Source organism: Sphaerodactylus townsendi, linkage group LG03, assembly GCF_021028975.2.
Source record: "Sphaerodactylus townsendi isolate TG3544 linkage group LG03, MPM_Stown_v2.3, whole genome shotgun sequence".
Lineage (NCBI taxonomy): Eukaryota > Metazoa > Chordata > Lepidosauria > Squamata > Sphaerodactylidae > Sphaerodactylus > Sphaerodactylus townsendi.
Genome location: NC_059427.1, coordinates 166990637 through 167004074, shown reverse-complemented (window position 1 = coordinate 167004074; position 13438 = coordinate 166990637). Strand labels below are relative to the sequence as shown.

General features: G+C 49.4%; 1 protein-coding gene across 1 annotated transcript in view; it reads right to left on the bottom strand.

The window, feature by feature from the left end:
* Positions 1–7453: 7453 nt before the first annotated feature.
* The window catches only part of DUSP9 (dual specificity phosphatase 9), a 38865-nt gene continuing 32880 nt past the window's right edge, over positions 7454–13438 (bottom strand). Inside the window, exon 3 of the mRNA XM_048487571.1 lies at positions 7454–9908. Coding sequence (XP_048343528.1) covers positions 9613–9908 — 296 coding nt within the window. The 3' untranslated portion in view covers positions 7454–9612. The remainder of the gene's footprint in view (positions 9909–13438) is intronic.

Below are 13438 nucleotides of genomic sequence, written 5' to 3'. Positions count from 1 at the left end.
TGGGGTGTGTGTGTGTGTGTGTGAACCACATTAACCAAATCTGCTGTTGTGTGAAGTGTGGAGGTCAAGGGTGAGAGCCCTCCCAGCTGCAAGGGATTCAGGCGGTCTTTATTTGTCAGCTGAGTGTTGCTGAGGGTCCTTTGAAGGTTCACCACCTCAATGTCCCACCCATCCATTTTCTTTTCCCCTGATAGATGAAGCGCATCTTACAGACAGGACTTTCAAGACCACCCCAGGAAGAGGGCCTAACCCTTCCTTCAACCTATCCAGGGTGGCGCAAAAAACTGTCAGCTGGCTTGGGAGGCTTGCACCCATTCCCCCTCGAAACTGCACAACTTTAGCACACTTGACATTGTCCATCCAAGTACTAGCCAGGACTGGCCCTGCTTGACTCCAGATATCAGAGGAGATCAGGCTAGCCTGGGGCTACTGAAGTCTGGGCGTTTCCATAGCGATGGCAGTAAACAATCTTGCATCACAACACCACTGTTGGGTCATCCTCACTGGCCATTTGGTCTGGTTAGGACTTTCCATACTGTTTATTTGAGCTCATCATGGCAGGTAGGAAAGTCCTCCTAGGAAAGGTTCATGGATTTCTCTGACATTCCTGCAGAGAGTCCCTCTGCCTTTGGGGGTGGAAGAGACAGAGACACAAATCCAGTATTTGTCCTCATTTGTGATTATGCCTTCGGTATTTTTTTATAGAACACAAGGCAATTAGGGAAGTCTATGTTTGCCCGCTCAATCCCCCCCGCCCCCAGTTTTGTTTATAGCTGGTTGTTGATCCCTTCCTGGCCAATCCTTTTTATCAGTGGTGGGATCCAAAAAGTTTAGTAACAGGTTCCCATGGTGGTGGGATTCAAACAGTGGCGTAGCCCCAATGGGGCTGGGCGGGGCATGACGGGGGCGTGGCCGTGCATTCCAGGGCGGGGCATTCCTGGGCACGGCTGAGGCAAGGACGCAGGGCACGTGCATCCCAGGTGCAGTTCGCTTTAAGGAGTCTCCAAACAGCTAACAAACGCCCCCTCTTTTCTCTACCCACAACAAACACCTTGTTGGGCAGCAGGTGGGGCAGAAAAAGTGGGGAATCAAACTCAGCTCTCCAGGATACAGCCCAGCCCCACAGCAAAAGTTAAGAAGCCAGGTGCTTCATGTCCCCCCCCCCCCCCCCATCAAGGCCATTCACAATGTGTGGAAACAGAAAATGTTGTCGTACTTGATTTTTCTTCTAATACTTGTAATTTCTAAATAGTTCTCATTTCCTAAGATTAATAGTAAACGCGTGCCATTGCCAATAAAACATTAGGCCCAGTTGGCATTTGGAAGTAGCCAATGATTTGGTTGGCATTTGGGGGCGTTACAGCAGCCACAGGAAACCGTGCCAAGACTTCCACACCTCAGTTCAAGTATTCCCTGCTATTGTCTGAACAGCTAGAGCAAGACTGCCCTGCTTTTGGAGCCTGGGGGCCCATTTGGAGTTTGGATCTAGTGTGCTGCACTGTAGCCAATGGGGAATTTCTGAGTGTGTAGGCAGGCTGCACATTTTTGAAGACAGAGGCACCAGACTTTCAGGGTGGCTCCAGGAGGGCCTCCTGGTAATAGCATCCAGGTTTGGAGGCCTTTGCTTCTGGGGGTTCAATTTTACCGGGCCCCAAAGGAAGCAATGACACTGTTTCCCCGCTCCTGCACATGAAAGCCTGTGGGCTGAGTTCTCTCAGGACTCTCTCAACTCACCGATTCCAGAACAAAAGCTCACCAAGCTTGGATGGTATTACCTGAAGACCTGTTCCTGGAGCCATCTTGAAAGTCTGGAGCCTCTATCTTCAAAAATGTGCAGCCTGCCTCCAGAAATTCCTCATTATTACAATGGAGCAAATCCTCTGGCTCATAAAGAATCTTGGGCACATTTCTTGGGGTGCCTGGAAGGGGTGTATTTTTTTAAAAGCTAGTGACACCGAAATTTCAGGGGTATCATCTGTTAACTATTCTTATGATGCTACTAATTTTGAATTCAGTTATGTTCAGGGGGACCCATGTTATGGTCCCTCAAATGGGCGCCCCCATCTCAGGTTAGCTCACATTGACAACACTGGGCATGGGGGCATTCCATTTCGGTGTCCACACCTTTGCTGCCCCTGAACCAAACATCGCCAAACTCAGGTGCTATCATCAGAACGGTCTCTGGATGATGCCCTGAGATCATGGTCGCTGCTGGCTTTAAAAATGCACTCCCTACCGAGCCGAGAAAACATATACCCACCCCGCCGCAACCCGAATACCTTGCATTGCGCGTTTGTTCATATTTGAGGGCGGGGCATAATCGGACTTATTTTGTCGGAATGTGTTAAATTTGCCCGAATTCCAGCAGAATCTGCTATTTGTTTCATCTGAATCTCCCAACCCTCAAAGTGATGATGCTGTTTCAGGATTGGGGAGGAATCCACACCCAAACAACATCACTTTCAATTTTTGTTTTAACAGGGGACCCCAGATTCTCCCCTTTAAGGTGGGTTTAAAAGAAGAATCTGAGCTCCCTAGGTTTAAACACCATTGAAAGATGATGCTGTTTGAGAGTTAGTGCTACTGGAGGTGTTTTGTGAGAGATGATGCTGACATTTGTTTGGTAGAGATGCTTTGCTGGGGGTGATTTGTTGAGATGTTTACATGCCCAATACCCACTTGCACTGGCTTGGAGGTTGTTTCTCAGGCGGCGGCTTACCTCTCATAGGGTTGTTGTGATTAGGAAATTAGGAAAAGAGTTGGTGGGGAGAGAGCCATGTATGTTTTGATGGGAGTGGGAGGTGTTTTGTGAGCTGGTACAAAAAATCATTGTTTGGTCATGGGGGGGGTGGCAGCCCATACGCCGGGCAGGGAGGGGGGCGCCAAACTCAAGTTTTGTCCCCAGGCGCCAGTTTGCCTAGGTACGCCCCTGTCTGCACTGCACTATTCCCCCCTGCCAATTGTTGGAGGGTACACAGAATGATTTTGGCACTGATTCCCATATGTTGCAAGTGCGGTCAACGCAGGTCTGGTGTGCATCGCGGCGCCATCTCCCAAAGAGAAGGGGGAACACGGAGGGGGGAAAATGGCAGAGGGGGACGTCCAATATGGGCATCCCTTTTAGGATAATAGCTTCTTTCCTTCCCACTCCACCTTCCTTGCAGAACAGAAAGGAAGCCAAGTTACCAGGCAACTGAGAAGGAGAGAATGCTTAAAACACACACACGCAAAACCCAAAAACAGGAATCAGGCACAGATGGGAAGAGCGGTGTGTGTGTGTGTGTGTGTGTGTGTGTGTGACGAGCGGAATCGTGTGCTCAAGCTGAACAAAACAGCATTGGGGGAGGGGGAGGGAGGAGCCACAGATTTGACTCAATGCAGGCACATTCACTCCAAAGTTGGAAGGCACAAATTTAAATGCAGGAAAGAGCCTCAAAGCAGACATCGTCTAGGATACATCCCTGCCTCCGGCAGAGGTCCCCATCCATAGCCTGCTTGGGATTGGCCCCCAAACCTGTGACACCTATCCTGGTGGCATAAGAGAGTCTCCATGATTGCACAAGCTTCTGGCTCCTCTCTAGGCCTTCAGCATTTATGGACTTGGGACCGGTTTGTCATGGGACCAAGTTGTGTGAAGATGGAAAAGAAGAGTTTGGATTTATAGCCCCCCTTTCTCTCCTGCAAGGAGACTCCAGGCGGCTTACGAACTCCTCCTTTCCCTTCCTCTCCTCACAAACAGACATCTTGTGAGGTGGATGGGGCTGAGAGAGTTCAGAGAGAACTATGACTAGCCCAAGATCATCCAGTAGGCTTCATGTGTGGTGTCAGTCACAAGACAGAAAGAGTGGAGCCATGTTACAACCATAATAAGATTGCCAGCTTTGAGCTGGGCACAGTGGCGAAGCACCAAGGGGACTGGGGGTGCGTGATGCACTGGGTGCGCACTGGCGCGGGTGTGTTCCAGGGGTGTGGCAGGGGTGCAGGGTGCACGTGTGCCCTGGGCGCAGTTCCCCCTCGCTCTGGCCCTGGCTGGGCAATGCCTGGACATTTGAGGGCAGAGTTTGGGGTGGGCAGAATTTGTTGGGGGTAGGAGCGCAGCAGGGGCAATATGATTCTGAATCTGCCACGCCATCCAGGGAAACTTTCCCCAGAGAAACAAGACACTCTAGGAAGCCTGGGATGCTCTGGCCTGTGGTTGCCAACCGCCAGGTGGGCTCTGAAGATCTGCACGAATTACAACTTTGTTCCAAATGAGAGATAAGTTTCCCTGAAGAAAATGGCTGCTTTGGAGAGTGAACTCTATGATATTATTGCCCACTGAGGTCTTTCCAGCCTCCAAACCCTGCTCTCCCTAGGCTTCCTCCCCCCATCCCCACAAATTTTCCAACCTAGAATTGGCAACCCTGCTCTCACCTGACCACGGGGGGGGGGTGTCAGAAAGCACTAAGACAGCTTTTGGGGGGTGGACTTGACAGCGAGGCAAGTAGAATTGATCTCCTGACTGTATACCAAAGGCACGGAATCTACAAACTAGCTGGTGAATAGCAATCCATCTGCACCCAAATAACAATGCCTCCCAGGGATCACCAACTAACCTGTCCGACTAGGGCAGGGGTCGGGAACCTTTTCCCCTCAAAGAGCCATTTGGCTCACCCCTCCATCCCCCACTCGCTCTCATGCCCCCCGTCCGCTGCCCCGCCCACTTGCTCGCCCCCCCACCCGCTCACCCCTGCACCTGCAGGGAAGGTAAGGATGGGGCCAGCGGCCCTGCAACCAGCGGGGAGGGAGGGAGGCAAAGCCCGCGGCGTGGCCTAGCCAGCCGTGGGCGACGGATGCGCCCGCCCTGCTGCCTGCAGGGCGGGTGAAGATGCGGCCGGTGGCTCGGCTCATGGAGCCGCAGAACAGCGGCGGAAGAGCCGCATGCAGCTCGCGAGCTGCGGGTTCCCGATCCCTGGACTAGGGACCTTCCTTCTTCTGTGCTAGGCAGTCCTTTTCAAGCTACCCACTTGACTACAGGACATCCAAACAGGGACTGCTGTAGTGACCTAACACTCAGGAAGCGGTTGTAACGTTCTGGATGAGAAACATAAAATGGGGGCAGAGGCAGCAGGGTGCAATGGTTAGAACGAAGGCAAGGAAACAAAAGGTGCAAATGGAAACAAATTCTTTAGTAATTTTTTTATAACCCCTTCACATTTCATTTGCAGATTCATAGAGGGGAACGTTTCAGATTCTTTTCAGTAACATTCCGGTACTTCTGCCTCAATGCATTGCATGGGGACGTTACTAAAAAGAAACTGAAATATTCCCCCTGATGCAGTTGCATGCAAAATGTTTAGGGTTTGTAAAAATTATTAAATAGTTTCCCTCGGCACTCTTTGTTTCCTCACCTTTGTTTTTGCCTTCGTGGGTTCCCCTTCTTTTCTGCAATGGTTGGAATGGTAGACAAAGACTACAGAGATCTGGGTTCAAATGCCTTTCCCCTCCCCCTTCGGCATGAAAATCAGTGGGGGATGTTGGTTCAGTCACTCTCTCCCAGGCAAACCTGTCTTGGGACAGTTGTGAAGCTAGAGAGAAGACTCATGTACGCTATGACTGAGCTTCTGGAAAGAGGGCTGTTTAGAAAATTAATGCCTAGACATGGGTCCTCAGCATGATGCCCGTGGGCACCGCGATCCCAATACTTTTCCTGCTGCCAGAGGCATATTGGGCGGAAGTTTGCGCCCCAAAATTAATGCCTGGACATGGGTTTTCAGCACGATGCCCGTGGGCACCGCGATACCCAATACTTTTCCTGCTGCCGGAGGCGTATTGGGGGGAAGGGGTGCCCGGGGACAAAACATCCTCCACGCCCCCCGCAGGTTGCGTAGCTCCACCCCTATGCATTGTTTAACCCCACCCCCTGCGCATTCCCTGCTGCCAGCTCCTGCTCTCCCCAGCGCCCGGGGGGGTGGGGGTGGGGGGTCAGAAGCTTGCCTGCACGGACCCTGAGAGAGTGGAGCAGAGGCATATCTAGGGAAAATGGAGCCTGGGGCATTAGCTGAATTTTCTGTGGATCCCCCCCCCCCAAAAAAAACAGCATCACTTTCAATGGTGTTTAAACTGGGGATCCCAGATTCTCCTGGAGCAGCAGTGCTTAAGAGCAAGTGCATTCTAATCTGTAGGAACTGGGTTTGATTCCCAGCTCTGCCTCTTGATCTGAAAAGGCTTATCTGGGGCATTCAGATTGGCCTGTGCACTCCCACACACGCCAGCTGGGTGACCTTGGGCGAGTCACAGCTTTTCGGAGCTCTCTCAGCCTCACCTACCTCACAGGGTGTTTGTTGTGAGGGAAAGCAGTTTGTAAGTCCCTCTGAGTCTCCTACAGGAGAGAAAGGGTGGATATAAATCCAAACTCTTCTTCTTCTTCAATCCACCTTAAAGGGAGAATCTGGGATCCCCAGTTAAAACAACATTGAAAGCGATGCTGTTTTGGGGTGGATTCTCCCCCACCCGGAAACAGCATCACTTTCAATCTTTAAACTGGGGACCTCAGATTTTCCCTTTAAATCCATGCCAAAGGGGGTGGATTTAAAAGGAGAATCTGGGGGAAAAATTTGGGGGGGGGGCTGCTGTCAGGGGTGCAATTATTAAGCTAGCAGCACCAAACTTTCAGGAGACTCTTCTGATGATACCACCCAGGTTTGGTGAAATTTGGTTCAGGGAGTCCAAAGTTATGGACCCTCAGAGGTGTAGCCCCCATCTTATTAGCTGCCATTGGAAACTGTGGGGGATGGGGCACCCCCTTTGGGAGTTCATAACGTTGGACCCCCTGAACGAAACCTCACCAAACCTGGGTGGTATCATTAGGAGAGACTTCCAAAAAATCCCTGAAATTTTGGTGCTGCTAGCCTAAAAACTGCGCCCCCTGCAGACCAAAAACTGAAAAAACACTAAAAAAATTACAAAAACACACAAACGAATCTAAATTTTTTGCGGCCCCCCACGTGACCAAATGGGGGGGTGCCCGGGGATATTTGACTCCCTATGTCCCCATGGCAGATACGCCCCTGCCTGATGCCCACTAAGAGTTTTTTTTAAGTGAGTGGCTTCTGATTTGACTTGCCATACAGATTTTTAAAAAATATTGCCGAGGCAGCCTCTGCCATCATGGTGCAGGGATCTTCACTGTGCGACTAAAGGTAAGCTAAGACGGCCATTATGTGGCTGGATGCCCTCCATGTGGCAACCATTCCATGACTGCAACCCACTACACTGTGTCAGAATTTAAAGGTGCCCACCACCTCAACAAGTTTGGGAATCCCCAGGCTAGACAGATTTCTAATTCATCGCTAGGATCAGAATTAACAGTCGTTATTTCGGATTGCTCTTGGATGGGGCAGAAGGCTGAGGAGCCATGCGTTTATTCTCATCTGGGTCACCTTCAATTCAAACAAAGTCACATCTCTCTGCATTGTTTTTAAAGTCCTGCTTTATTGAAGAGGCTGTTATCCGTGGCAATGAGGGCGTTTGTCCATTCCCCCTTCAGCTCTGGAGCCATTTACATTCAATTGAGAACCAAATCCTGGCCAAGAAGTCCCGACAGCACCAAGTTTACAAAAAGCAGCTCTTCTCCCGATGGACTTTCGGCTTTCACAAATGAGCACCACTCCAGAGAGATCCACCCGTACACAAACCCGTACACAAACCTGTGCACGAAAGACACAACGTACAATGTGTACACCATGCTTTTGGTAAAAAAAATAAATTTAAATTCCACACCCAGGCAGTCCAAATCCTGTGCCAAGACAAGCTGGATTCCACAACACGCATAAATTATGCGGAGCAAATTTGCATAACTGTTTATGTCTTTGAATATTTTATTCTGCGGTTGGCACTCCTTTGCATATTTTATCTGGCTTTACTAGACATAAGGTAAAAGGCTATGGAGGGAACTGACTCCCACGCTCTTGGAGCTATCCCTCGGGTTTTTGGAGGCTTTGGCAAGCTGTTGCCCATAACACTTCCAAGAATTCCTTCCTAGCTGAGAGGGGTAAAAACTTTCAAGGTAAAACCAAACCCGCTGAAATAAGATGAATCAAAGGGTTCCACAGGAGCGGAACCTTTGCACATCCCAGCAGATGCACAAACAGGCCAAGGGCCTTCGGTGAAAAACAACAAAACCCGCAGACACAACGTGTCGGCCGATCATGCTCACTGTGTATGCACAGTGCTTAATTGAATGCTGCTGTTTTAAAACCAGAACCGCTGGTAATCAGACTTGCTTAGGAGTGACACACATTTTCAGACAGGAGCTCTGCCTCTTGGTCCCAGACGTACTGAGGCGGCGGAGGCAGAGGAAAACGACAACAGAACGCTCTGCTCATTTATTTTTCCTTCTGTGGACGATCTACCCTCTTGTGGCTCTGTTTCAAGGCTGAGCTCTGGTGAGGGGATTCCAGGACTCGGCTCTGAAGTGCAAGTGGAGTCCCGCATGCAGGTACGCTGAACCCTGCCCAGTGTGCGTACACCCACACGACACAAATGGGACTGTTCACTTGCTGGCATTAACATGCACTGTCAGTTCAACACCCACCCACCCACTGGGAGCACTATGCCTCTGCCTGGAGTCATTGATCAGCAGTGTCCCCCAGCCGGCTTCCTAATGCAAACCTGTTCTGAATTTTCCTTCTGCAGGGCCTAGCTGTGGAGTGGCTAAGCTTCTGAGACAAGGGCAGGCCATGGTTATGCAGGCTTCTGAACCCACAGCAAAAGCTGGTGGTCCCTGACTGGGTACGGCCTTAGACATTTGCTAACGTGGCCCTCTGGCAGAGCTGCACTGGCTCCAACCCCGGTGGGGCGGAGTCAGTCCCTGTTGTCGAAGAGCTAAGTGAAAGGAGAGCGTAGTCTTCATCCTTGTTCTAGGATTTGGGGCACCCAAATCCGCACTGGAGTCTCCTTAAGGCAACTGCTAGAGTCTCAGATTATACATGCTGCCATTCATGGATTCCATTTCTACAAAACCATTCAGAAATCATTTCAGGTGGAGAGCAACTCACCACTGAGATGTGGGTTCCCGGTCTAGGAAAACCATTTATTTTGTTCATTTCCATGCTATGATAGTCTTCCCCGTGGCCCTGAAATGAGCCGAAGGATGTCATTCTAGAATAGGAAAACCTAGCCATGAAGGATTAACAGGTAAGAGAACAGGACGGCCTTCACGACTACATCAGGCCTTACAATGGGAAACATTCAATGTTAAGATGGAAGCCACCGAAAACTGGTAGGTTCCAGACCTGACATGGCCCTTTCCACATCTTTCATTTAATCTGGGCTATTCGACATGATGTCGAGGAAAAGAAAACGTCATTCCTGAACAACAGACTCCAGAATTTGGGAGAGGGGCAGAGAGGGTCTTTGGTTATTTCTATGGCCGTGTCATCTTGATCTGTGAGACTGGTAGGTATGAAACCTCGCTCGAAGTCGAACCTTCTCTGGAAGTGGCTGCCGATTCTGAAAGACGCGCCTCCCTCTTAGGCATGAGGTATTCTGTTGGTCCTACTGGACTCTGCCACCGGGGCAGCAGCTAGAACCAAAGAGCAGAGGACAACAACAAAGCAGCCCCTTTCATCTCTACGTGGGGTCCAGCTCGAAGACGCTGTCGTCAGTGGGAGAAGTGAAGAAGGTCTGGCTGGAGGTGGGGCGACGGCTGCTCCTGCCCAGCCCCAGAGACTTCTCAAAGTCTAGCAGCTGCCCCATGAAATTGAAGTTGGGTGAGATGTTGGATTTCTTGCGCTTCACCAGGTCATAGGCATCGTTGAGGGACAGGTGGAACTTTTGCATGAGGTAGGCGACGGTGACGGTGACCGAGCGGCTGATCCCGGCCAAGCAGTGCACCAGGACTCCGCAGTTCCGAGACAGGGCCTCGTCTGAGGAGAGAGGAGGAAAATATTGAGAGGTGAATAGTGTCTAGCGACCTAGAACGATTTTTATGGAGATGAAGAAACACACGGCGGGAAGCAGGAAAGTGTCGAGCTCTCGAGCGATTAGATAACAGAATTCCGCACACGCAAAACAATGCGTTTTCAAACCACTTTCACAACTGTTTGCAAGTGGATCTTGCCATTCCGCACAGCTTCAAAGAGCACTGAAAGCAGTTTGAAAGTGCATTATTCTGCATGTGCGGAATGAGCCAGAGACCGTAGGAGAGTCCTAAAGCAGTTTATTTCTACAACGCATAGAGCAGTGATGGCGAACCTTTTCGAGACCGAGTGCCCAAACTGCAACCCAAAACCCACTTTGCGCGCGAAGTGATTAATAGCATTGGCTGTTTCGCTGGAATACTCAGGTTTTAGTAGTAGCAAAAACGGTTGGCTCCAAATTAAGCGTTACTTCGAGGAGTAAGCTTAGTGGTGACAAATTCGGTGACTTTGCTTTGAAGCAACTGTGCAACGCTTCTAACGGGTGAATCCGCGACCCTAGGAGGGTTTGCGCAGAAGCAAACCGGCTAACAACTGAGCCAGGTAAAGTATCACGCTTTCGTTCTTCCCATGAAAATCAGTAGGGTTTAACAGCACTTAACAGGGTTACCTACACTGCTTCCCCAAAACCAGGTCTTAGGTTTAATGCTAATAATCTCCCTGAAATAATTGCACTATTATCACATGACGAGCTCTGTGCACGTGTGCCCACAGGGAGGGCTCTGAGTGCCACCTCTGGCAATGCCATAGTTACGCCACCACTGGCGTGAAGTAATAGAGAAAGCTGAATCTAAAATACTTCCTGTAGCAGATCCAGCGATTATATCAAAATTTCGTGATTCCCACCAAATGTGTTTCACAGAGAGTATAACATTTGCACTACAGAGCTTCAAGAAACCTGGGAACGTTCGCACCTTCTCGCAGGAGGGCTGGCGCCAGGGAATTGCCAGGGAGGGGGGGAGGGAAACCGGAAAGCATTTACAGGAAACATTTGTATTCCCCACACAGCAAGACATCTAAGCACTGGCAGGCATGGCTCTGACAGACAGGAGGCCAAAAAATGAAGCGATCCCAACAGGAAAGAACTGTGGTTTGAAAGCTCAGCTTAAGGGAGGGGTGTGCACATTTTGCGATCCTACAAAGGGTGTCATGCTCCCACTCTGCACCCCTGGGAACTTTGAGTGTGGGGAACAGTTACCAAATAACAACCAGGCAAAAGCGCCCGGATCGCGGCGTCAAATGCGTCGGCTACATTTGCTAACCTATGCAAGTCACAGTTTTGTTTCTGGATTTTTGTGTGCCTGTGTTATCGACATTGGGTATAATGCATGAGGTAGAAAATGTCGACAGAGATAAATTTTTCTCTCTTTCTCACAATACTAGAACCAGGAAAATCCGGTAAAGAGAAATGCTGGGGGGAAGAATTAGGACTAATAAAAGGAAACACTTCTTCACGCAACGTGTGATTGGTGTCTGGAATATGCTGCCACAGGAGGTGGTGATGGCCACTCACCTGGATAGCTTTAAAAAGGGCTTGGACCAGAGGTGGGATCCAGCAGGTTCTCACCAGTTCCCGAGAGTGGGTTACTAATTATTTGTGTGTGCCGAGAGGGGGTTACTAATTGGGTCCGCTTTTCCATCTCCACACCCTCACCTCCCCGAGAGGCATACTGCCTTTGAACGTGAAGGTTCCATATAGCAATTGGGACTAATAATGTAACTCCCTGAACTGGGTTAATCCCTTTCAGGTACTGCAATTCATTGATTCCAAGCCTTTCGTACCATTTATCTCACCAGTCTCTATCAAAGAACCTGTGTGTTTCACCATTGCTGTGTTCAGATTTTTGAGTTGGGGCATTTTCTATAATGTGATGATGATTTAGAAATGACCTGGTGCAAAACAATTTTTGGGGGGTCATGGTGGGGTGGCTGCCCATGGGGGGGGCATCCAACTCAGGTTTTGCCCAGGGCTCAGGTTTGCCTAGGTACGGCTCTGCCCCCTTTGCTGAGGGGGGCTGGCGAGGGAATCTGTTACTAAAATTTTTGGATCCCACCACTGGCTTGGACAGATTTATGGAGGAGAAGTCGGTCTATGGCTACCAATCTTGATCCTCCTTGATCTCAGATTGCAGATGCCTGAGCAGACCAGGTGCTCAGGAGCAGCAGCAGCAGCAGCAGGCCATTGCTTTCACCTCCTGCATGTGAGCTCCCAAAGGCACCTGGTGGGCCACTGCGAGTAGCAGAATGCTGGACTAGATGGACTCTCGTCTGATCCAGCAGGCTAGTTCTTCTGTTCTTCTGTTCTTATGACATGTAGTGCAATATCATCCCATGCTTTACTGTTCTTCTGCAACCCCCAAAACAGGGGGTGGCGGGCCAGCAGTGACCAAATAGCTACTCAGCGGGCTACGGCAATCCCTACATTCCACTCTAGTACAGAATGTGGTGCTGAGCCCCTGAACTCCATTTTGTGAGAACCTTTTATTTTACAGCACAGTCCTAGTCCCTGCAGTTTACAGGAAGGGCTGCAGCCGCTGCTTTGTTTGTCCAGATACTGAAGATTTTTTAAAATACAGATTTGTTTGATGATCATAATCGGTGCATGTCAGAGAAACTCTGTTTTGTTTTTGTTTTTGCAAACAGTTCAGGTCCCTGGGGTGCTGTGTGGTTTCCGGGCTGTATGGCCGTGTTCTAGCAGCATTCTCTCCTGACGTTTCGCCTGCATCTGTGGCTGGCATCTTCAGAGGATCTGATAGTAGGAAAGCAAGTGGAGAATATACACCTGTTGAGTATCCAGGGTGGGGGAAAGAACCATTGTCTGTTACCAAGTGAAGGGTGCAATTAGCAAGCTAGATTCACATGTGTTGAGTGGGATCCACCCATTAGCATGTGAGTAACAATGAAGATAGCAAGGTCAATTGTTACTCACATGTGAATCTAAAAAAGGAACTGGAAAAATTTATTAAGACAAAGTTGTTTGGTCCTTTCACAAAGAAAAAACAAGTAAATTTCAAAATCAGGCAGTTAGTTACAGAGTGATGTTGCAGTTTCAATCGAGATACTATTACAAGATTTGGACACACTTCTCTATCCCTGGCAAAATGTTACAAGTAACTTAATATAAGAAAGCTTTCAAATGCTGGCAATTTTCCTTAGGAATTTATAATTCTATTTAGGTCTGTGAGCCTTCAGATGCCAGAGTTATCAGAACTCTATCACCTATAGATCGCTTCAGTGATTACTTTTACCCTGAGGTAAAAGTCTTTAGCAGTCTGACCTAACACCAGACTAGCAATATTCTACCAGAAGATTATTCTCTATTCATGTGGATTATAATCAGGATTTTCCCTTCTGATCCTCAGAAGACACTCTTCCCTCTTTGGGTACTGACTGAATTAGAAGCCTCATTGCCCTTCCCTTTCAGCGTATCTTTCCCACAGATAAACAATATCCCTGTGTGTGTCTGTGTAAACAAAGCC